At 42.5% G+C, this 24,450-nt stretch overlaps 1 protein-coding gene across 1 annotated transcript in view; it reads right to left on the bottom strand.

Annotated features, from left to right (window-relative positions):
- Positions 1–24,054, bottom strand: part of septin4b (septin 4b) — a 34,302-nt gene extending 10,248 nt beyond the window's left edge. Inside the window, exons 1-11 of the mRNA XM_067449978.1 lie at positions 23,993–24,054; positions 14,743–14,865; positions 10,435–10,740; positions 9,554–9,650; positions 9,027–9,113; positions 8,834–8,957; positions 8,151–8,285; positions 7,432–7,549; positions 7,238–7,339; positions 6,677–6,773; positions 6,389–6,551 (exon numbers count right to left, since the gene is read on the bottom strand). Of these exons, the coding sequence (XP_067306079.1) occupies positions 6,389–6,551; positions 6,677–6,773; positions 7,238–7,339; positions 7,432–7,549; positions 8,151–8,285; positions 8,834–8,957; positions 9,027–9,113; positions 9,554–9,650; positions 10,435–10,740; positions 14,743–14,865; positions 23,993–24,028 (1,388 nt within the window). The 5' untranslated portion in view covers positions 24,029–24,054. The remainder of the gene's footprint in view (positions 1–6,388; positions 6,552–6,676; positions 6,774–7,237; positions 7,340–7,431; positions 7,550–8,150; positions 8,286–8,833; positions 8,958–9,026; positions 9,114–9,553; positions 9,651–10,434; positions 10,741–14,742; positions 14,866–23,992) is intronic.
- Positions 24,055–24,450: the final 396 nt, after the last annotated feature.

The raw sequence follows: 24,450 nt of genomic DNA, 5'->3' as shown, positions 1-24,450 counted from the left end.
AGATTTTCTAGACGAGTGGAAACGTCTACCAAATATATCTCGTTGGGTCCTGCAGATAATAGAAAGGGGGTACGCCATTCAATTCGGAAGTCGGCCACCTCCTTTCTCCGGTGTCCTGCCTACAGAGGTGGGCCCGGAGCAGGCTCTGGTAATGGCACAGGAAGTAGAGACACTCCTGCAAAAAGGGGCTATAGAGAGGGTTCCCCCTCCCAGCAGGGAGTCTGGCTTTTACAGCCGTTACTTCATCGTGCCGAAGAAGGATGGGGGCTTACGCCCGATATTAGATCTGCGGCTATTGAATCGCTCGGTGGCCAAGCTCAAATTCAAGATGCTTACACTCAGACAGATTGTAGCGCAGGTCAAATCGGAGGATTGGTTTGTCACCATAGACCTCAAAGATGCGTATTTTCATGTCTCCATCTTTCCACATCACAGGAAGTTCCTGAGGTTTGCCTTCGGGGGAGAGGCATACCAATATCGTGTACTTCCCTTCGGTCTAGCACTGTCACCCCGCACGTTCACCAAGTGTGTGGATGCAGCTCTGGCGCCGCTGCGTCTACAGGGCATCCGCATATTGAACTATATCGACGACTGGCTGATTCTAGCGAATACAGAGCAGATGGCGGTTCAGCATCGAGATGCTGTTCTCGCCCATATGTCGAAGCTGGGGTTGAGGCTGAACGCCAAGAAGAGTGTACTTTCTCCGGCTCAGAGAACCACTTTTCTGGGTGTGAACTGGGACTCGGTAATTATGCGGGCGCAATTATCGCCAACACGCATAGCATCGATCCTGGCAGCCGCCAAAGAACAGAAGCTAGGCCAAGCCGTCACTGTGAAACAGTTTCAGAAACTGTTAGGTCTCATGGCAGCAGCGTCCAACGTGATACCTTTTGGCCTACTGTACATGAGGCCACTGCAGTGGTGGCTCAAGACAAAAGGGTTCTCCCCGAGGGGAAATCCGCTCCGCACGATCAAAGTCACGCGGCGATGCCTACGTGCTCTGGTCATGTGGAAAAACCCGGGGTTTTTATCTCAGGGTCCCGTGTTGGGGGCTCTTGTTCGTCGCGTAACGCTAACGACAGACGCCTCTCTCACGGGCTGGGGGGCGACCATGAGTGGTCGCTCGTCCCAGGGTCTATGGCAGGAGCATCAGCGGCACTGGCACATAAATCGGCTAGAGATGCTCGCAGTGTTTCTTGCATTGAAACAGTTCCTGCCCGACCTCAGGGGCCACCATGTACTAGTCAGAACAGACAACACGTCCGTGGTGGCCTACATAAACCACCAGGGGGGTCTGAAGTCTCGTCCGTTGGACAAACTGGCACATCGGATCCTCCTGTGGGCCCAAGGGAAATTGCTGTCAGTCAGGGCAGTATATATCCCGGGGGCCCTGAATCAGGAAGCAGACAGCCTGTCGAGACAGGGGCCGAGGCCCGGGGAATGGAGACTCCATCCAGAGGTGGTGGAGCTCCTCTGGAAGGTTTATGGGAAGGCAGAGATAGACCTGTTCGCTTCGGCGGAGAATTCTCACTGCCCGCAGTGGTTTTCTCTGACCCATCCGGCCCCGCTGGGGCTGGATGCCATGGTACAGGAGTGGCCGAGGCTGCCTCTGTACGCCTTCCCCCCGATTGTCCTGCTTCCAGGAGTTCTGGAGAGGGTACGCCGGGACGGGGCCCAGGTACTTCTAGTGGCTCCGAACTGGCCGACCCGAGTGTGGTTTGCGGACCTGATATCTCTCCTGGAAGGCTCTCCGATGGAGATTCCGACCAGGAGGGATCTACTCTCTCAGGCGGGCGGGAGATTCCTGCACCCACGCCCAGAGATGTGGAAACTGTGGGCCTGGCCTCTGAGGGGGCTAGGCTCATAGAGGAGGGTCTCTCGGCCGAGGTCGTAGAGACCATCCTACACTCCAGAGCTCCGTCCACAAGGAAGCTGTACGCTTTGAAATGGAGACTTTTCTCAGCATGGTGCAGAGAACGCCAGTGGGATCCAGTTAGCTGCCCGGTTGGTACAGTGCTGGAGTTCCTGCAGGAGAGGTTCTCTGCAGGGTTGACCCCCTCCACACTTAAGGTGTACGTGGCGGCCTTGGGTGCTGTCCACGTCCCTTGCAGTGGAGTGTCTTTGGGAAGACACCCTCTAATTACACGCTTCCTTCGTGGCACATTAAGGTTGAGGCCAGTTATGCACTCGAGGGTCCCGGCATGGGACTTGGCCATTGTTCTGAGGGGCTTGTCCGGACCTCCGTTCGAACCTCTGGAGGAGGTTTCGGATAAGTTCCTCACCTTAAAAACCATCTTCCTTTTGGCCATATCATCTCTTAAAAGGATAGGAGATATTCAGTCTCTGTCGGTAGAGCCCTCATGTCTAGAGTTTGCGCCAGGGATGGTGAAAGCATTTCTGCATCCCAGGCCGGGTTATGTCCCCAAGGTTCCTACGAGCCCACGGGGCCCCATCACTCTGCAAGCCTTCTGTCCTCCTCCATTTATGACGTCAGACCAGGAAAGATTAAATCTGCTGTGTCCTGTGAGGGCACTGGATACCTATGTCCACAGAGCTGCCCTGTGGAGAAAATCTGAACAATTGTTTGTTTGCTTTGGACCCCCTAAGAAGGGGGCCCCAGTATCCAAGCAGAGGATGAGCAAGTGGGTGGTCGAGGCCATTTCACTTGCTTATGAAGCTACCGGGCAGCCGTCTCCACTGGCTGTCCGGGCGCACTCAACCAGGGGTATGGCTGCTTCTAAAGCACTTTTGTCGGGGGCTTCCCTCCATGATATCTGTAACGCGGCCGGTTGGTCGTCTCCTTCTACTTTCGTCAGGTTCTACGAACTAGACCTGGCATCTACTGTAGGGGCACAGGTACTCTCGTAACCGTGTGCGCTTCGGCTTCACACATACGAGACACTTGGTCCTATGGCGATGTGGGTATAAGCGTTCTCACAGCGTTTCGACGCAGCTCGAGTTCCCCGAAAGGGAACGTCTCGGTTACGTATGTAACCCTAGTTCCCTGAGGGAACGAGACGCTGCGTCGCTTTGCCATACTCCCGGCGTGTCCGTGATCACTTACTTCAGGCTTTATCAGAAGTTAGTTCCTGTTTGTTTTCACGGACGTTTTATAGCTTCCGGTCGATGACGTCATCACGCCGACGATCGATCTTTTTTCCGATGGAATGGTTCTACAGGCGCTTCACGACGCATTTAAACAGAGGCGTTCTCACAGCGTTTCGACGCAGCGTCTCGTTCCCTCAGGGAACTAGGGTTACATACGTAACCGAGACGTTTGCTTGACTAGAGAGCCAAATTGCAGAGCTCATGCAAACATATCCACATCACCATGAGTAGATGCTTTCTGAACTGCTGTTTTCTCACAATTGTTTTTTGTTTTGTTTTTTTCTGTTATTGAGAGGAAAGCGTGCCGCACATGTTAACATATCCACCTAAACGTGGCTCTCAGCAGTGTGGATGGTGTTGGGATGTTCACTGACAGTATAACGCAGCAAAGGATTTTCAAAGTTCTTTTTACACCTTAATGAAGAAGGAAAAATAACTTTGCTGTGGGTTTATCGGGGCCTTTTCTTTTTGTCTGTGCTAGATTTTTATCTGTTATTATACTTGGGGATTTTAATACATAGGCAAGAATTCATTACATTGCGCAGTATTTTTGTGTTGGAATGCTTCCAACGAATTGTTCATTTTCCAACTCACTATTACATAATATCTGTGGTACTGGTTTATAAGCTTCAGTTTTACAATTTCTATCAGGTATGGAAAAATACCTTCCTACCGTAAAATCAGTTCAGTGAACCCACTACTGTTTCCAAAGGGCCTCTACTTTGTCAGGCTTTCTATAATCTCACTGTCCATTAGAAATGTGTTGCCTCTATAATAATATTATTTCCCAAAGACCTGAGAAGCGTGCTGCTGTTAAAACTAGGCTGGTTTCATCCACTCATGCATAATCCTGGTTCAACTGCGAACTCTGAGCTATGAACTTTAAAAGTCATTGCCTGAAATATTGTACATGAAAACTGAACTTGCTTTGCATTCTCTGCTATAAACAGAGGGTTTCCTTGATTACCGCAGAACTGTCACTGCTTCACACGTCTTATTTCTCTCTTCCACTATTAAGAACTCTACATGCAGACCCAAAGCACTTTTTACTATGATAAACAAGTTCACTAACTCTCCAGAACATGCTATCTCTGGCTCTCATGAGCTTGTCAATGGCTTCCTTCAGTTTTATACAGACAAACTGAAAGCAATCCCTGAATCCTTTGCCAAAGATTGAGTCATTGGCAGCTCACTCAAAATATTCTCTCTTTCACCTTAACTAATTATGAAGTCTAATTTTATTTGACTCCTCACCCACTGTTTTACTTTAAATGTGTGTTCTCCATATATAACCTAGCACCTGCCATCCATAAGAAATATGGCTTAGAATCATCTAAATATTAACAATTACAAATTATTCTCCAATTTTTCATTCACAGCCAAAATATTAGCCAAAGTATGATCTTACCTAATTGCAAATGGTGTTTTTGAACCGTTCCGGTCTGGATTCTGGCCTTCACACAGCACAGAATCAGCTCTTATTCAGTGGTCAATGACATCCTCCTGTCTGTCGATTCTAGGTTTATAAACATCCTAATTCTCCTTGAACTAAGACCGAGTTTGACACTGCCTGTGATGATATTCCAGCCCAGGCTCATTGGAAAAATCTGCCTGTGGCAAAATTTTTGCAAAACAAAAAACACATTGTGTCCTGCACGTTTCATGACAGTTTCAGAGTGAAATGTCCAGTGAGTGGCGCTAAAAGTGCGTTTCAGGAACAGATGAAAATGAATCTGGTTTTTGTACATATCACTGCAGTTCTGGACTGAAATTTCCAGTGGTTGGCACTAAACCCTAATCCTACCCAATAGTGTTAACAAAAGCAAATATGAAAAAATGCAATCGTAACCATGCCAGTTTAACTTGTGTTTTGAACTCGTCTTTGAGCTCTTTAACTGTGACTCGACTTTCACATGATTCAAACCCAAGCTCTCAGCATTGCAAGTACAGAATTGTAAAAAAATAAAATAATTAAGGACAATATTGTTCAAAGAGCCACGTGAAAACTGAAGTCATTGATCTATCATCATCCCCTGTAATCATTAATGTGTAAGAAATTTCTGTTGGAAACTTCAGTGATATGTACGTATTGGTACGTATTTTGCAAAAATATTGCCAAAGGTACGTTTTTCCAAAGAGACCATGTTGTGATATTCTCCTCCCTCGACTTTCTGAAATTGGCATCATTGGTTAAGATCTTCCCTGGCTCACCTCAAGCCTCAACAACAAAAGGTATTGTACTATGGTACTATGATATCCTCACTATAAGGGTACAAATCCGCCTCTGCTCCTCTAACACATGGTGCTCCTCAGGGTTCAGTTTTTGGTCCATTACTTTTTTTTAATCATCGACATGCATGCTCTCGGTGACATCATACATAGCCATGTAAGTTTGAACTTTATTTACACCGTTACGTCCATGCACCACCACCTTTGATATGCCGTGTATTCCATATTTACTTACTGCATATATTGGGGATATCAAACACTGACTGTCCCTCAAATTTCTTAAACTGAATAATACAAAACTGAAATATTGTTGACCGGCTCTACTACACCAGCCATAAGAATAGACCTGTGCTTTGATATTGATGGGGTTCATGTCAAATCCTCCTCCGCTGTCCTGTTATTAAGAGTTCTCAGTACGCAGGAGCAAATGAGTAACACAATATTAACATTCATAACTGCTATTAACAAACAAGAAATTCTGATTAATATATTAGTAAGTAATAGCACTCAGTTGAATGAGGTAATTCACTATTAGCTAATCAATAACTATTTTTCATTCCTCCCAGTGGATTACTAAGAACAATTAATGACAGTAAACACAATATATAATGATTTCTACAGTGAAGATCATGCTAACCCACTAGTAATGACTGAATTATTACTACATCCTTCTGAAGGAATTACTAGTTATTTGACGAAAACGAAAAGCATGATAACTCTCTAGTAATGACTGAAGTCATTGTAAGCTATTGAAGTTTTTGTACCCTCTTCTCTGTCTACTTTTAGGACCAGTTAAAAACATATCTATTTGTAATGTATTTTCGATCATATGGACTTGGTGTGTTGTATTTTGTATTGAATCTTTGTTTTCCCTGAAATGTACTTTGAGCTGTGGAAAGGTGCTATATTCAGTGTGTAAAAATGACTCTTCTTGTCTTAATGTAGATATCATATGTGACTTAAGTTTTTAAATACTTTTTGGGGCCACGGTTGTTCAAAACAAAAGCTGATACAGCGTGACAACGCCGCTTCTTCAGCCTGAATCACGTACTTGCGGTTGCGTTCTTTCACCACCATGCGGGTCATACTCTGGATGCAGTGGGCTCTGTAGTTCTCGTAGTGGGTTTCCCGGGTCACATCCTTCAGATCTTGCATGTGCGTTCGTACCAACATGTTCCTCAACTTCACAAAGTCGCAGTGTGCTGGGTTCTCCACTGTCCAGCAAACACACACAAACACACAGTACATATCCAATCTATTAAATTATCATCAAATAATGTTGTAACGCCTGTATGTTTCACTGACATAGTGGAAACTCTTTTGTTCTTGGATATCATACCTTCAACGATTCCCCAGGGGTACAGACGTCCTCGAACCCTCTTGCCTTTCGCTTCCACTACTGTGTTACTGCCGATCACGGCAAAGGGAATGCTGTCCTACAGGAGGAGATCAAGCTTTAGGGATGGCACGTTCCACAAATGGTACAAAAGGGGCCTTAATCCTCCGATAAAATAAGCCTTTTAGACATGATAAGGGGTGTGTTTTTACCTATTCAGTTTATTTGAGGTTTGGAATGAACAAATCTAAAAGGGTTGAAATAAGTTTGAATACTGAAGACTGCAATGAAACGTGTGTTGGATGGTACTTGACCATATTTTGCTGCTTATAGCTCATTATGCTGCATATGGCTGTTTTTTTCTGTTTTGAGATTCTGTCACTCAGAATCAGCAGAAAACTCAGCTTAACTGAAACAGCAGCAAAACTATTATTTTGATTATTGTATTATTATTATTATTATTATTAACAGTTATTTTTGTTGAACGAACTGACTGGACTTATGCATACTCCGCAAAGCACACACACATTTTCTCTCTCTCTTTCACTGGCTCAGGACACGAACCTTGAGCTCTTGGTCTTGCTGTTTGAAGTCCTCATCTTCATCTGAATCACAGTCTGGAAACTGGTAGATCTTTATTCCGTACTGTTCGATCTCTTCTCGAATCTGCTGGAGCAGGAAGGGTTTGAAACTGAAATAAGCCCACGGCTGATACACAAACAACACGCGTGACAGCATTTGACAACTTGGACACTTGCCTTGATTTTCTTTTTCTTGACCTCCATTGGCGTGAGTGTGTCAGCTTTAGCTAGTACAGGAACAATGTTGACCTTCTCATGAAGAGCCTTCATGAACTCCACGTCCAGAGGCCTTAAACTGATGCAAACACACAGTGACGATAATCACCACACAACAGCACAAACTAGACGTATATGAGCAAATTATTGCTAGCTGTTTGATTTCTCTGTCATTGGTGCTGGAGTAACTGTGTTTATGTGTGTAATAGCTAAAATAACAACATGTTGACTTGGCTTGCCTTCCTGTCACAGATCAGACATGACCAGCAGAGGGCACAGATGCATTGTGGTTACTTTTTAACTGGTATATCTCTCTCTGAGACAGAACACTGTGCCACATGACTGACATTAAAGTAGGACTGTTGCTTTATACTGTATGACTTTAAAAGTCATGAGTCTGGAATTAGTATTTCAGACCAACATCAAGCTTGATCTAGTTGCTCTCCAAATACAAAAGACATATAAAAGCACATTAAAGTGAGTGAAATAGGCATTATAAGATGGATTATGTCTTGCATGAAAGCATATGCTTTACAGTACACATACTATAGAGATGAGTAAGATGAGCTATAGCTGGCCTTATTGAGTTTGAATAGCAGCTACCAGCCTTGAGCTTCAGCCACTACACCACACAGGCATGAAGAAGTCAAAGGGCTGATCAGATCTGACGACACACATACCCGTGACCGAAGGGTGAAATGAAGTAGAGACAGCAGTGCACTCGGTTATCCTGAATGTTCTTGCGGTTCAGTCCGCTCTCATCTCTGAAGTACTGCTCAAACTGTTGGTCTATGTAGTCTGCCACTGACTTCCAGCTGAAAACATACCGTTTACACATTGTGATGTTTACGTGACTTGTGAATTAGGTGTCCCAGCAAGCATTTTTGCATTTAAAGGAGATCTAAAAGCTGCCCAAACACAGTCCAAACGTCTAGGCTAAAACAAGGCAAAATTTAGGCTGTCAGCGAAAATGTTATAGATGTCTAACCTTAGAATAGACTAGTCATCTAGAACCACTGATCTAGAATATGAACATGTCGAAGAAATGAAAGCAAACACCTTGTGATCACTGTTGACTTTGCTTACATGATGGAATATCATACATCTAAAGTTATTTTGGTAAGAAATGACATGCAAACAAATACAAGGTTATTTCGGCAAGAAGCGTGTTACTCATAGCCGGACTATATCAGGTCTATAGTTAACCGAGACGGTGAGATTTTTTTGCTTGCTGGGATAATGTCAGCATCAAGTATTTATATATCATTGTAGTATTCGGTGTGAGGCCTTATAGAACGTGAATATCATGAGATTAGCATGCATCATGTTACTGTATGCAGAATCAAAGACGCCATGTATGTACCATTCAGTGTTATTGACAGCATCCCCGAATCCTGGTGTGTCCACGATAGTGAGCTTCAGTTTGACGCCCTTCTCCTCAATGTCCACTGTGTGTTTGGTGATCTCCACCGTCTGAGTGATCCTCTCTGCCAACAAAACAGCCATCAGAACATACAGCAACACTCACAGCAAACAACGGCGAGGGATGAACTCACCTTCAGCATTGAGCAGCTTTCGGTCTTTGTAGAGATCTGTAAGGAACAGACTGTTGACCAGCGTGGACTTTCCTAAACCTGACTCTCCTGTGAGGAACAAAAACTTCAATCAGTGACACCCTTGATAGTAAAGGAACAGTTCACCCCAAAAAACGTAAATCTTGTCTTCATTTCTAACAAACGTGTGCCGCACCAAGTTTGAAGTCAATACACAGATTTGTCTCGTCACTGTCCTTCAAACTGACTACATGTCTGAATGGAGTGGAGGGGGAGATATTCGGTGAATATCAGATTATATCTCCATAAGAGTGCTTGAGTCATACAGACTAATGTTATGACACTTTATGATGCTTTTTTGCCATTTTGAGCTCAACAGCCTCAAAGAGCAGTCCGTTTTTGAACAGCATGATGGTTCACTAAAATATTTTTGAGTGAACTATACCTTTTATATGCAGAAAAAGGAGAACACACACTATTCACACAGTTTGTTTTGAAGCTAATTTTCACAGATGTGAAGTTGAAATTACCTGCTACCATTAAAGTGAAGTCAAAGCCCTTCTTCACAGATTTGCGGTGAACCTGATTTGGCAAAGTAGCAAATCCCACATACTCCTTGTCCTGGTCCTACAGAGAGAGAGAGAGAGAGAGGAGAGGGAGAGAGAGAGAGAGAGAGAGAGAGAGAGAGAGAGAGAGAGAGAGAGAGAGAGAGAGAGAGAGAGAGAGAGAGAGAGAGAGAGAGAGAACAAATAATATTAATATGATTAAATAAAAATAAAATAAAAATACTAAAATAAACAAAATCTTTTTCATTTTGTGAAAAAAAATCTCAAAGACTCAAGTTCATAGAGAGATGACCCAAGAATCAAGTATTGCCAAATTTAGCGTAGTGAAATGTCCGCCCTCAGTTTGTAGGCGATATCTCTTATTATCATAACAGAGAGAAGGAGCTGACAGACATTGTGAGAGTTTCTCTCTGGGAGGCAAACCACACATGCCAGGCTTTGGACTGAAGTAAATGTGGGGTGGAGCGTCATAAACCCAAAAAGGGCTTCACGCCTTTAATTATCATCTTTTACAAACATGCTCTAGACCACCAACAGGACTCGCTCAAAAACATGCCATTAAAATGTAAATCCATCCTTCCAAAAAGGAAGTGACAGACGAAACACAATCTCAAGAATGAAAATATGCATCCAATTCAGAACAAAAACTAAGAGCGATAACCGGGCTACTGATATCCCTCACAAAACGTACTTTGATAAGTCCCGCGGTACTGAAAGATTACCATTCAAGAAACTTTAAAGAATACCATGGTACATTCTCGAAGTTGCTGGGAATGATATTTCAAGGTGTTTGTGCACGGACGCTCGTGATGGAAATCAGACCTTCTCTACCCGGCATTCATTACCTCATTAGTGTCATAGGGGTCATAGCGACCCCAGGGGCTTTTAGGCCTGGATGGGCTGATAGGAGACGGCAGGCTAAAGTCCACATGGCCCCGCTGAGCCCCTTGGTCTATCTCTCCGGGGCCCCTGGGTGCCGCTGCAGGCCTCAGGAAGGTGGGTGTTCCTGGGGTGTGAGGCCTGCTGTGAGCCTCACCCTCACTATCAACCTTTTGGGGCCCGTGGTGGGAGAATGGGTGACCCTCTCTGGGCGGGTGATGTCCCATGATGTGCTCCAGCTCCGAGTCTTCCGAGTCTTCCTTAGGGAAGTGCTGAGGTCAGGAGGGGATTGGGCAAGTTAGGGGTCGGGCCAGAACATATGGGTGGGTGCAGAAGCGGTTTAATAGGGAAAGTCAAGGTCAAGGAGAAGAGAAGCAAAAAGAGAATAGACCATTTAGTGGTTAGATACAAAACACTGTGCATGTCCTTACAAAATATTACCATGGTAAACACTCATTTACTAGAGAATAACGCAGTAAATGGAATCTCCATCAGTGAAACATTTAGACAGAAATGAAGGTTACCATGGTAAAAGATTGGAAAGACATTATGTATAGAAAATGACATTAGTAGTAAATGAGTAGTAAAACTGGAGCGCAAACGTCTACACCACTGCTGTTAGTGTCAACACAAGACGCAAGACATCAAGACACAACACGGATGCCATTGATACTCCCTGCACACGAGCTGCTGCATTGATCATGACAGAATCAATGCTGTTGTGAAAGTAAAGAGTGAAGATTCCTGCTCCACACACCCCTATAGAGGAGTGCAGACACACTCCAGATTTGAGTCGCTCCACAGCAGATTGACGAGACACGTGAGCAGACATCCCAACGTTAAAGAACACATCAGCAAAGGGAAAGGCTTGGTTTATGCTCTTTAATGAGCTTCTGAGGAGTGAACTTAAAGGTGAGGTAAGTGCTTTCTGGTAACCGATGTTATTTCCAATCACCAAAACAAACACGCCCCTACTCCTAGTCTCGCCCCTATTATGATAGCTCCGCCCCACACATATGTAACTCAGGCAACAACTACAGCAGAATCTGTTTTACTAATCCAGGTCGAATATTCAATGAAAAAGTCACCCCTTCCATCACAAAAACAAAAAACGTACTCATGACAACTCGAAAGTAGCCTACACAAGCGCGACAGTCCAGCTAACAACATATTACATTTATGACCGGACGAGGGTTATAAAGGTCATGAAAAGAGGAAACAAACATTTATTAGGAGTATAATATCTTACTTGTCAGACACATTTTGTGAGCTGATCTTGAAACAGACATTGAGGAGATTTAGATGCCCCATACGGTGTGGAAATGGGTCTTTATCATCGCTGAAGTAAGACACAATACGATCGCAAAAAAGTGAACATGACACACAAGCACAGTCAAGCAAAAGCCAGCATATATCCGCTTGTTAAGTCGTGACGTAAGGAACGCCATTTCTGGGTCCAAGCCTCAACTCGTTTCACTTGAGAATGCCATTGACGCCCATTAAGAGCGCTATTTTTTCATATTAAACATTAAAGATTAAAAAAAGTTAAACATTTTAAATACTTACAGTCTACACAACATTCTCTATGGTCACAGCGTTACAGACATTAATATTTTAACAATTTATAAAAGATCAATCACTGTCTGGCCATCTGGAATTTTGGTATGGAGAAAAAGGTTATTATTATAATTTTTTTGTAGTATTACACCACATTGTGTGTGTATATTAGCACCGTTTGTAGTTTTTCTTGTGGTATAAGACAGAGCGTTTGGACCCGGAAGCACTGCCGCGTGACGTCAGCCTTAACAACCGGACAGTTCTCAGCTAATGTCTGTCCTGTGTGACTCGTGTGTTTTGAATAATGACCTGCACTGACTGAGCTCTCTCTTCTTCTCACCGTCAATAGTAGACACGCCCCTTACATACTGATTGGCTATAAGTTTGTTATTAGACTCAGCCCGAGTCCGTTTTGTAAAACAGTATTGAAATAACACTTACCCCACCTTTAATGAGTTCAGAACACTATTAAACACTCAAACATGACTGACAACCATATCTAACTGCATTACTGTCATTAAACTCTAACAATGGCCTAGTTATCTTGGGAAACCTGTTCAGAGAAGGCTGTGATGCAAAACTAAAGACTGCACGTGACCCTCTCAGGTTTCTGTCCAGCTACATAATGTACTGTGGTGCAGTGAATCTGTGTTTGAGATGCAGGCATGAGCATGATTTGATGGTCATATGGTCAATCTGTTGCTACAACCTGGAAGACACAAACACTGAACTGAACAGATGTCCTATATGAGTCCTGCCTGCTGTCCGTCTATAACATTTATTACTGAATCCGTTCTCCAAACTGCTTGCCCTACGTAGGGTCTCAGGGATGCTCCCAGTGTCTCGAGTCGAAGGCAGGGAAACACTAGACAGACAGACAGTTCTTCTCACTGAATTCATTTTCATGGTTTCTCTACTGCCAAACTGATGTGTGCCATATAAGAGTTCAAAGCCACATCTAATAGGAAAAATATTTTAAAGTCAACATTAAATGGCTTTTGCAACTCATTTGACATCTGTAATATGTTTTGTTTCCGATTGCAACAAGAAAAAACTGTGAGATTTGCATTGCCCTTGAAGACTTGATGTGATGGTGCATTTCAGAGCCAAGTGTGAGTTTGCAGTGGATTGGGCGGATGTACTCCTCTTCTCCATTAGAGTCAAAGCATCTTTGTGTATCCCACTGGTCTCCCTGGTATAAATACAGCGTTATTTGCCATCATGCTATTACAGCATAACCTTCATTACAACTGGCTCTACAGAACTGCATTTGCGATTGGCCTAATCTGACTGGTCGTTTGACATAACTTCTGTCTTAAGCCAAGAATAGAGTACTGGAGTTTTAGCTGGATCTATGGCCAATTTGCCCCTCCTGACATTCAGATTAAAAAAAAAAACGTAGAGGGCATCATTTAGTTCCAATGTTAGCCCCCGGATTATCTGGTAAAGTGAAGTGTTTACAGACCAAATCTTAAAGGGTCTGATCTGATCTGGGGTCTAATGCTATTTAATGCATTCTGACTTATTTACACTGGTAAAGAGATGGATTCTGATGCTTAACATTGCCAAAGTTTCAAAAACAAAACAGTATTTCTGTGCCAAATACACTCCTTCAGGATTTGAAAACACGTTTCTGAAAGTTTTTTAGAGTATTTCCCTGTTAGACATCATAAAGGGTGGAATTCCTTGTATGGGCTGGTCTCCCGATAATGCATGTGCGGACATCAACCAGAGCGAGAGCAAGAGCACGTCCATCATTGAGCTGCGTTCAGGTTACGGGAGCCACTGGTGGCACTGGCATTGTGTTTTAGACCATGAAATCAACAATGTCACTAAAGAAGAGTGTTTCTGATTGTGTGGGAAAGATAACTGTTCAGCTTACAAAATAACCCCGTGTTAAGGAAATAGTGTTTAATAGTGTAATAGTTCTGCAAGTGTGTGTGTTTGTTCCCAGTCATGAGTGGAAACCGCAGGCAGTGAGTGAAACTGCATCAAATGTGTGTGTTTTGTTGGTAATCGGTGTGTAAGTGCATACAATTCGAACACCACCAATAATTCACCAAGTGAATATACAGGGATAATGCCATAGTGTATTGTGTGTGTGTGTGTGTGTGTGTGTGTGTGTGTGTGTGTGTGTGTGTGTGTGTGTGTGTGTGTGTGTGTGTGTGTGTGTGTGTGTGTGTGTGCGTGTGTGTGTGTGTTTACCTCTGCCCACTGCCCACCTGCACAAGCTCAGCTATTTTTGAAAAGAATCGGTACGGCGTATCTGTCTTTTATAAATCTGATAAAACTAAAGACTCTTCTGAGATATGAAGGATGCAATACTACTCTATAGGTACTCAAGTTTAACATGAGACTGGCAGAAACTGTGTGTTATGTACCCTTTAATCTGACAATATCAATATCAAACGTGATATTGAGGATTTTAAATCGGGATGATTACGACTATTATCAGTACTTCCACAATAGTCAATGAGAGACAAGTTTACAAGGAGACGGAGATTGGGAAAAAACAAGTAGCTGTATGTGTCCAGTGGGCAACAGAGATGGAGGAACGGCTGGTCAAAATGTGGCAACAACAGGACTGCCTTTATAGCGTCTCCTCATGTAATGCCTACATCTAAGGGTAGTCATCTGGGGTCATCCTAAGCCGTAAGAGCTCAAACGGACCCAACAAAGTAGGAGGGGGGAAAACTCTTGTAGAGATGCACCAGTACCTTTTCCACTTCATGCATCCTGGGCTCAGGTGACGTTGGCACAGAGTCCTGCTCATCTGATGCCGAGTCGGTCTCACGGTCACTGTCCTCCATCGCTACTGGAGCTACTGAGCACTCTGCCATCTCCAACCACAAGAGACAGGGGAGGAGAGGAGGTGCACAGCGGGTACAGACCGAGAACAAGGGCATGAATGTTACATGGGAGTAATGTTTGGTGGAAAGGATGGCGAGGGAGGTGAAAGAAAAAGAAAAAGATGAAACGATTACATTAATGCAACAGGTATTGATGCAGCCAATGGACATAAAAGCAGAAGATGCTGGTGCGCAACATTGTTGGCCACTGGAGCTACTCTCAGGATCATCAGGTAGAGATGTAGCATGGACGACAGAGACATTTCAGTGTGTCCTAGGGACTAAATATGCTACCGTATATGCAAAAAGTCAAAAACCATCACATGATACCAATACATTATCACATTTTGTTGGTGTTTGAACAGAATTTGCCAACACACACCTAACCAAATGTTTTATGCCAGTAATAATGAAACAACCTGTCAAATGTCTAATGCACACATTCTGAGGAAACCTACATGCTAGCATTAATTGACAGCGTCATTATGAATAATTAAAGCCAAACAATAATAAAAAAAAAAAAAACAGAAAATGAAAGAAAAAAAAATGTTGCCGGCCCTTTGAATTTTAGTGATGAAAATGAGTATTGGTAGAGGGTAACTATGATGATCATCACAGTCTGATGGCTTTAAGAGGCGGGACTAGAGATTATAAACCTATAAATCAATCTAGTGATTTATAATTATGCTATACTGCTAAAACAATAGCAATAGTAACGGTTGACTTGACTAACAGCACTAATGAAGAGCTTCACAGATTAGGTGACGGTGACCTGCTTTACATCGCACGTGAGCTGCAGAGATCAATGTTCAATCTCCATCACCACAGGCTTCACTGGCCTATTTCAAATCACTGCTCGATACTGAAGGCACGGCCTCCAGAAACAAACTGGGCAGTATAATGCCAAAACGCTAGCTTTCCGTGATGTGATGTGATGTAAGGTAATGAAAATGCTGAAATGTCTTCATGGTAAAGCATTATTCCTTAAGTTTGTCTCAAGTCTAACATCAACATTTTAGCTCAGCCTACTTGGACATACAGTTAATATTATTGAGACGTTACAGATGTGCTGGAGTTTGGTCATCATGGGCCCTGTTCTAAAAAAACATCTGAGCGCATGACGCAGGTGCACTTAGAGCGTGTCCCAATCCACTTTTGCTAGTTTAATGACAAAAAAAAAGGTTTGTGTTGGTCAATGGTCAGTGGTTTTCAGTTCCTCAACACATCAACGCTCCAGCAATGCTCCTGAACACTCCTGGTTTTCAGACCAGCACACCCATGGGGGAACAGATGAGCCAGTGCGTTTGATATTTAAACAACGCGGAGCTGGCAACATCAGCAACATCGTCTTATTCATTAAATATGTTCTCAGATTGTTCTAGTGGAAAAGACTAAGCAGAATAAGACATCCACTCCAGCACAAATGAAATAAAGTCAAATAAATGAAGGACAGTGAGCCCAAAAGATAATGATGCCCGTATTCCACATTCATCCCAACACGCACACAAATCTCACCTGAAACGCCTCTGGCAGGATGAAACAATCTAAACTTCTTGCCTTGTCGGACCCAGCTCCTCATTCCCCTTCCCACTCAAGACCCGGTGGGCCACTCATCAGCCGAGGCTTTTATATCCTGACAGCCAGGGACGCGGTGCCCTTCACTGCATCGAGCTGCCCCGCGGCCCCAGGGCACCAATCAGCAGCAGCCTCCACCGCAGCGCTATCGACACACAGGCCATCGCACAGCACTAAACCTGACCCAGGACACCAGATCCACACGGCTGCTACAGCACACTGCGGTCATCTTCATGAGTTTCACAGTGCTTCATGTTCTGATGTTGGGGGAACTGCTCATTTAGCGGGCTCCACAGATCAATAACATGCCTTGCAGTGAATGATGGGATTTTTTGTGTGTGCCTATCGCAGGGAGCTCATTTTTGAGAACGTGAAGGATGAGATTATAATTCCTCAAGCCATGTACAAAGACACACTCTCCAAATTCTGTAATTGTTTGAAACAATGGGCCAGATTTACTAACAGCTTACGCCAGGGAAAACTCTCTTTTGCCGTTACAAACGACTGCCAGGATTTAATAAAGACACACAGTAGTAAATTAGCGCTGAAAAGGCGTGGACAGGGTTATTTTTGCAACTGACTTTATTGCATTTGCATTTGTAGGAGTTTCCCTTTCAGAGGCAACATTTATGGGAGGAGAGTTTTTAAAGGGGTGGTTCCGTGGTATTTCTCTAGGCTTGGTTGTGTTTATGGAGGGCAGTATAACACATCTTAATACTTCTTTTTTTTAAACGCCATATTTTTCTTCTATTCTCCCTTTATTCCACACCGCTGTCTCCACTGTCCTTTGAACGGCTCGTTTGCTTCCTGCTTCTGAAGCCCATCCCTCCAAAAAACGCAATGGTCTTAGATTGGTTACACTCTAAATAATGTTGTGTTATTTTTTAACCCAAAATGCTGGGTTAAGACTGTTGGGTAATTTTTGTTGGTTTATTTGATCACATTTTAAACACCATTGGGTAGTTTCAAATTTCCAGTCGTTGGGTTAAACCTGCTGGGTCGCAATCGCAATGCTTGGTTGATTCTACCCAGCGCTTGGTTGTTTCACGTGCTTCCCGCCTTGATTCGTTTAAATTCGCTCCCAAACTGTCATTTTGAAAGGACAATGCAAAAGGTTGCAGATGTTTTAAGATAAGTTCATATGTTTTCATTAATAATCATTTTAATTAGAATAATTACAGTTTTTTTTTTTCTTCGCAGCAACAATTCTTAAGCTTACATGACGTTAAGACGACAAAAGTTTTATCTCAGAATCCGATGCAATGTAACTGACTCGTGTTAGTTTAGGTAACGTTAGGCATGTGAGACGATAGATTAATACAGTTTGTGATTACACAGAACCATGATCCCCTTACGAGAATTAAACATGGTTTTATGTAGGGATGTCAGAATTACCGGTACTTCGGTACCAAGTACATACTGAAATGTTCAAAATGTGACGATAGTATCTATATAGCATCGACTCACAAGTAGACTATATTCGGTCCCGCAGCTGCGTTCGGTCGCGTCACGCAGGGCTCCAGACTGTAGCCGAATATATACCAGTGTCTGTGTATTAAATACTATTTAAATATTAACGTTACTCTTCCATGTTTTGCGTCTCTGTGTGAATGACGGGGGCGCGTGTCATATCATGAACACAGAACACAGTCAAAATAAAAGTTCGATATAAAAGTGAATAAACTGACAGAATATATTAGGTTTGTAGTTGTCATTGTTGCCAACTTTAACACATTTGTGGATTGTACTATTTGTCAAGCAATAAAAATGATTGTTTTAACAGTCTAAACATGCATTCTTCATTTGCTCTTTCATGATTGTCTAGTTTTACAGTAGGCCAATGCACAGGAGATTTTTTTTAAGAACAACCCAGCAAGAATAACCCAGAATAGCAAATCCATTAATGTTAAAAAATTGACTACATTTTGGGTTTTCTCAACAGCCCAGCCTGCTGGGTTAAAATGCCACTGGGTTAATTTAACCCAGCATGTGTTCTGTCCAATATTTACCCAGCGCTGGGTTGCCAATTGGGTTGTTTTTAACCCAGCCATTTTTAGAGTGTAGATGGCCAAATGTAGTTTCCTGTATTTTTATTGGCTGAAGTGCCAAGCACAGGTTGCCGGAAACGCCACGCCCCTTACCATTACGGGCAGAAGTCACATCAGACTAGCGAGGGTTTATGATGACACCAGCCCAGGAAGAAGCTCGTTGTAGTCCAAACCGGCCGGTTTTGTAGGCAATAAACTGCCGTAACTTTAAAAGACGTTATCTCCGTTTGCATTGAACTTTCAGCGCTGTAACTTTGCAGATACTGTTTATGCTCAAGCAGCAACATTACACACTAACTAAAGTTAAAAAAGTCAAATCGCATGACACCACCCCTTTAAATGAATCATGTGAGGTGATTTAGAAGATTTGCACTCGTCAGTTTACTGGTGTTTGTGCCATTATTTACCCACCTACAAAAAACTAAAAACATGTCTTAAAACATGATAATTTGTGCTGTTCTTGGGAGATTGTGTTGGCCATTATAGAAATGATCCGGCTGCTTTAATTTGCTCACTGTCAGTAGATCACGCACAACACTTTTATGAGATTGCACACACACTGTCTTATTTCAAAGGACTAGTTCACAAAAAAATCTAAATGTCATTCACATGCAGTGAGTTCATTTATGAGCCAAAGGATAAGCAATGGCCTTTGGTTTCATTTACATTGATGAACTTGAACCTGATGTGTAGAACCAAGTAAACAAGTTTCTAGAATGATTGTAAATTATGAATTTGATTACTACTCACTTCAGCTTCTTACTCATGGTGAAAATTGGGCTGTGGTAAGAGGCCAGCCGCTGGCATGAGGTAAAGTCAAGTGTGTGATTATAATCGGTATTAAAGTCTTAACAGAACTCAGTCGCAGCTGAGAACGATTTAAAGACCAAGATTAAGGAATTTCAGAGCATGCCCCAGATCTCACTACCCCCTTCAGAAGTTAATTTCTGTGACTAAGAAACAAAAGATTCAGATTTAAGATTGTAGAAGTCTGTGCAGTCTGCTATGAAGAGTTTTTGGTTTTCACACCATGTAGAAATCCACAATGTGCCGCAATATTAAAGCGGAAAGTATTTTGTGTCAAATAATGATTTTGCAGTTTTTTCTATTAAGTTGACAACTTTTAAACTAGTTGAGAAAAAGATTTACCAACAATTTTTACCAAATTTAGTAAGTAATATCTGTAGTCTACTTAATGGTTTAAAGACATATAAAACAATACATTCCAATAAGGCATATATTGTTTTTATAATAATAATAATTTAAAACTAGAGTCCTTAAAAGAAAGACAAGACTTAGCCACTGTTGTATTTGAATTATTTGTCAAACTTAAATGGGAAGTTTGGTGATAGTTTGGGGATAGTTCGCTCAAAAATGAAAATGTTATCATCATTTACTCATCCTCAAGCTGTTCCAAATATGGATAAATACCTTTCTTCTGCCGAACACAAAAGAAGATATTTTGAAAAATGTTGATAATTGGCAAGTCCACAGGGTCCCATCATCTGTCTGGATATCAACATTCTTCAAAATATCTGCGTGTTCAGCCGAAGAAAGATATAAATTCAGGTTTGGAACAACTAGAGGATAAGTAAATTATGACAGAATATTCTTTTTTTGGATGAACTATTCCTTTAAAGTAGGAATAACATACAACCCATCTTTGTCCACAGATGGTTTAATACACTACCTTAAATTAGATTAGCAACCCAAAACCAATAACTTCAGTCTTGATCTCATTTAAGTTTAAAGAGATCTGAGATCTAATGTCACAGACATGCAGGCAAGCAAGGATTTAAAACCTTTCTTTTGCTTCCGTTTCAAAGGCAAATGAAGTGAAGTGTCATCTGAATAAAAGAGTAGACGTATATTTTATTAGAGGTGCAGAAAACAGGTCATTCCGGCGCTTGTCTGTCAGGTCACTGTGGTCAGATCCCCTCAGCCACGCATGAACATCTCCGCTCATCTCACAGAGTGTGAATCCAGCTGAACGGCACACACAGATATCACACACAAACCGCCACAATAATGCTACTGAACCAGCCCACAGGGAAACAGGTTCAAGGCTGAAATTGTTCGGCTAATTGCTAAACTGTTTAATAAATGATAGACAGTGAGCAACACAACAATACTAAGCTGCAAGTTCACACCGTTTGCTGTGATTGTCTGAGAGCTGCAGTTCAGCACGAGCTCACTGGAGGTGCTACACACAGTCCTGCTCTCACATCTCAAACAATCAAGATCAGGCTTACACACCGCGTCCAAGCTGCTGTTTGAACGTTTTTGCGGATTAAATATTTTCTGGTAGTTTAAAGGGGGGGTGGGGGTGGGGGTGAAATGCTGTTTCATGCATACTGAGCTTTTTACACTGTGAGACTTGGATTCCCATCCTAAACATAGACAAAGTTTCAAAAACTAATGTTGGACGTTTGATGGAGTATTTCTGTGTTAAAAATACTCCTTCCGGTTTCTCACAAGTTTCGGAGAGTTTTTTTCGAGTATGGGTCGGCTTGACGTTAATAGAGCGGAAGGTCCTTGTATGGGCCGTACGGGCTCTTCTCCCGGTAGGGTGCGCGCGCGCGTGACTAGAGCGAGAGAGGACATGCACGCCCATAAACACTCGCTCAGCTGCAGATCCAGTCGTCCGTGAACACTTCTGTCGTTATAGTCCACGCCGCGCTCCACTTTATTCCTATGGGTGACGTCAAGCGACTTCAACGCTTCAGCACAGCATTCTGGGAAGGCAGCGCTGCATTTGAACAGATTTGAACGCAGAAATGACAGGAAGCTTCACATCACGCTTCAGTCGTGTCGCAAAAGTGGATCTCCATGGTCACTGCTGTCAGGACTTCACAAAATCAACAGTTAACTTACCAAAGAAGTGTGTTTTTGACGGAGCGGTGACGATAAAGGTTCACGGTCGTGCTTTAGAAGCAGCCGGTGAGTAAATCTGCTTCAAATATCTATGCTGTTGGCTATCGTCGCGCAAGTAAACATCAGTAAATGACACGATCGTGTATAACGTTAGTTAATTTATCAATGGAGCATACGATCTATGGTGTGTGTTTAAATACATTTGTTTAGCTGACCACTATAGGTGTCAGTTTGTTTAACGTTATTGTAAAACCACCCAAATATCAACCTAGCGTTATCACAAAGCGTGCTTCGTCATTCAAATGTCTGACTAACGGTTACTCCATTGTTGTTCTCTGTATAACGTTACACTAGTCTGACGTGCAAAACCGTTTTGCTTGCTACTGCTAAGGTTTAGTCGCATACAATAGTCCATAAACCGAATCATGTCCTCATAAACTGCGAGTAAACATACACAAATGTTGACAGGCCACTAAATACAGTCCATACCACAGAGACGGACGTCCTGCTGCTGCTGTTGCTCCTGTTCAATTTATTTCAGCCTCCGGATCTGATTCTGGATCATATCTGTATTAGCTGAATCTGATCGATAGCCATGGTTTATTTAGGGTAGCGTTTTCTTTTCCACGCTAAAGGACGTCTCCGCTTTGCGCGCGTCATTCTTTAGCTCCGCCCACTCGATACGCCTCCAGGCGCTCGTTTTTTTCCGGAAAGACTCGGTACAGCCCATATTTCTTTTATAAATATGACAAAACTAAAGACTTTTCGGAGATATGAAGGATGCTATACTACTCTATAGGTACTCAAGATTGACATGAGATTGACTGAAACTGAGTGTTTCCCTTTAATGAAGTTGACCTCCTGAAGAATGCAACACTGTGACTTTTTCCTCATGTCAGCCAATAGCATCCCAGAGAGCAAGGAACCACCAAAACAATGTTAGATCAATGTTAACGTTTCAACATTCAATGTTTCTGCATAGAATCAACATCATGTTTGAGCATTAATTTTGAAAAAATGTGGAAACGTCATCCAAAAATCAATGGTAATGACACTGAATCAGTGTTACTCTTTTCAGCATGAAGTATGTCACTATTGTTGAGACTCATATGCTGATTCTTCGTGTGTGTGCGTCTAAAAAAATGTAACTTCCTGTAATGTATTTTAAAAATCAAAATTCAGAATGTCTGATCTGTGGCAAGACAGCATTGTAGGTAAATATCATCTATTAATAACAAATAGATTTAGGTCAGGGATAAGATTATTGAATTATTCTACTTTAAGATGCGTAAAACTATATATCACCTGATGTGCTGTGTTTCTGGCTTTCTTTGCACCAAATTAGGCCTATGTGTTTTGGTAAACTCTGTTACAAAGACCACAAACTCACATAAGCCAAGAGTCAAACTGCCCAACAAAAGGAAACACTGATCACCAAAATGGTGACCAAAAAGGTACAATAAAACATCGACATCTAAATCTCTGTTAATTATCAAAAATAACTGAGATTGAGATATGCACTGTCTTCTTTTTATCTTCAGTTGATTTCAGCTTGTGTGGCTTCAAGTCAGTTGTAGCTGTTGTGTTTCATTTTCTGAGAGTGTAAGCATGATGTTGAACTAACATCACATTGTAACACTGATTCAATGCCATTAGCATTGATTTTTGGATGAAATTTCAACTTTTCAACATTAATTGCAGGTGCAAACATGATGTTGATTCAATGCAGTTAACACTGACAGATTAACATTGATTTAACATTGTTTCGATGGCGGGTTTCTATCTAGGGTGAGAGCCACCTGAACTGTCTTTCAGGTCACATTGGGAGGTCAGAGTCGGGCTGAAAGGGGTGTGAGTCGGACCTCCACACACACGGACAGGCCAAGAAAACTACTGAAGCATCTACGGCTGCAGCGACCTGTTCAGTATGATGTGCTTCACACAACCTGTACTTCAGCAAGAGTGCTGCCTGATATATTTGCAGTGAGCTGTAGGTGTGAGTGTGTGTGTGACAGCAGCTGAGTGTGTCAATGGAGCTGTTGTGTGAATCAGCACAGCGGAGCTCTTTGTGTGTGTGTGTGTGTGTGTGTGTGTGTGTGTGTGTGTGTGTGTGTGTGTGTCTCCAGTGAAAGTCTCAAACAGATGCACAATATCAAATTAATACACAACATAAACCCAAGCAAAAATATCAAAAATAATGTGCATTCATGTTTGAAACTGTACATTTTTCTGCTTGTAAATATATTTTTGCACATTTAACCAATTTAAATATAATGTTTGTAACTTGGATTGAAATATGTTTATATTGGCCATCAAGTATAAATGCATAAATAAATAAAAACATATCAGCTGATCATCAATAAAATCATTCAGATAATCGTGCATTTTCCACAAAAGCAGTTTAGTTCACACAAACGCTGATCAGTTGCCAGATTGGACTAAAATCCACATCTAATGAAATCAAACCCAAACATCCTCACATTCACGTCTGCCGGCTTCTGTTGCTGTGGTCAGCAAACAGCTCGTGTTATTCCCAATTTCAGACTCTTTACTAAGATCCTCCGTCACTGTAAATGCAAAGTCAACAGACACAAATTCAAGTGCACAGACTGCAGACATACCTCAGAATCGCAGATGACTTCAGAGTTTGTTGCCATTTTTACTGATGGAGAGCAAACGGTCAGTGTTTAGAGAGAAAGAGAGAGAGAGAGAGAGAGAGAGAGAGAGAGAGAGAGAGAGAGAGAGAGAGAGAGAAAGAGAAAGAGAGAGAGAGAGAGAGAGAGAGAGATGGGGAAGAAGGCACATGACCCACTGTCTGTCTGCATCTCCATGAAGTTCATTTGCATAGCCACACCTCCAGCACATGCATCTCATGCCATTGTGAAAGCTTATTTGCATAGCCACACCTCCAGCACATGCATCTCATGCCATTGTGAAAGCTCATTTGCATAGCCACACCTCCAACACATGCATCTCATGCCATTGTGAAAGCTCATTTGCATAGCCACACCTCCAGCACATGCATCTCATGGCACTGTGAAAGCTCATTTGCATAGCCACACCTTCAACAAATGCATAT

The sequence above is a fragment of the Pseudorasbora parva genome, chromosome 8 (genome assembly GCF_024679245.1).
Source record: "Pseudorasbora parva isolate DD20220531a chromosome 8, ASM2467924v1, whole genome shotgun sequence".
NCBI lineage: Eukaryota > Metazoa > Chordata > Actinopteri > Cypriniformes > Gobionidae > Pseudorasbora > Pseudorasbora parva.
The sequence above is the reverse complement of the archived record's forward strand: the minus strand, read 5'-3'. Positions and strand labels throughout refer to the sequence as shown.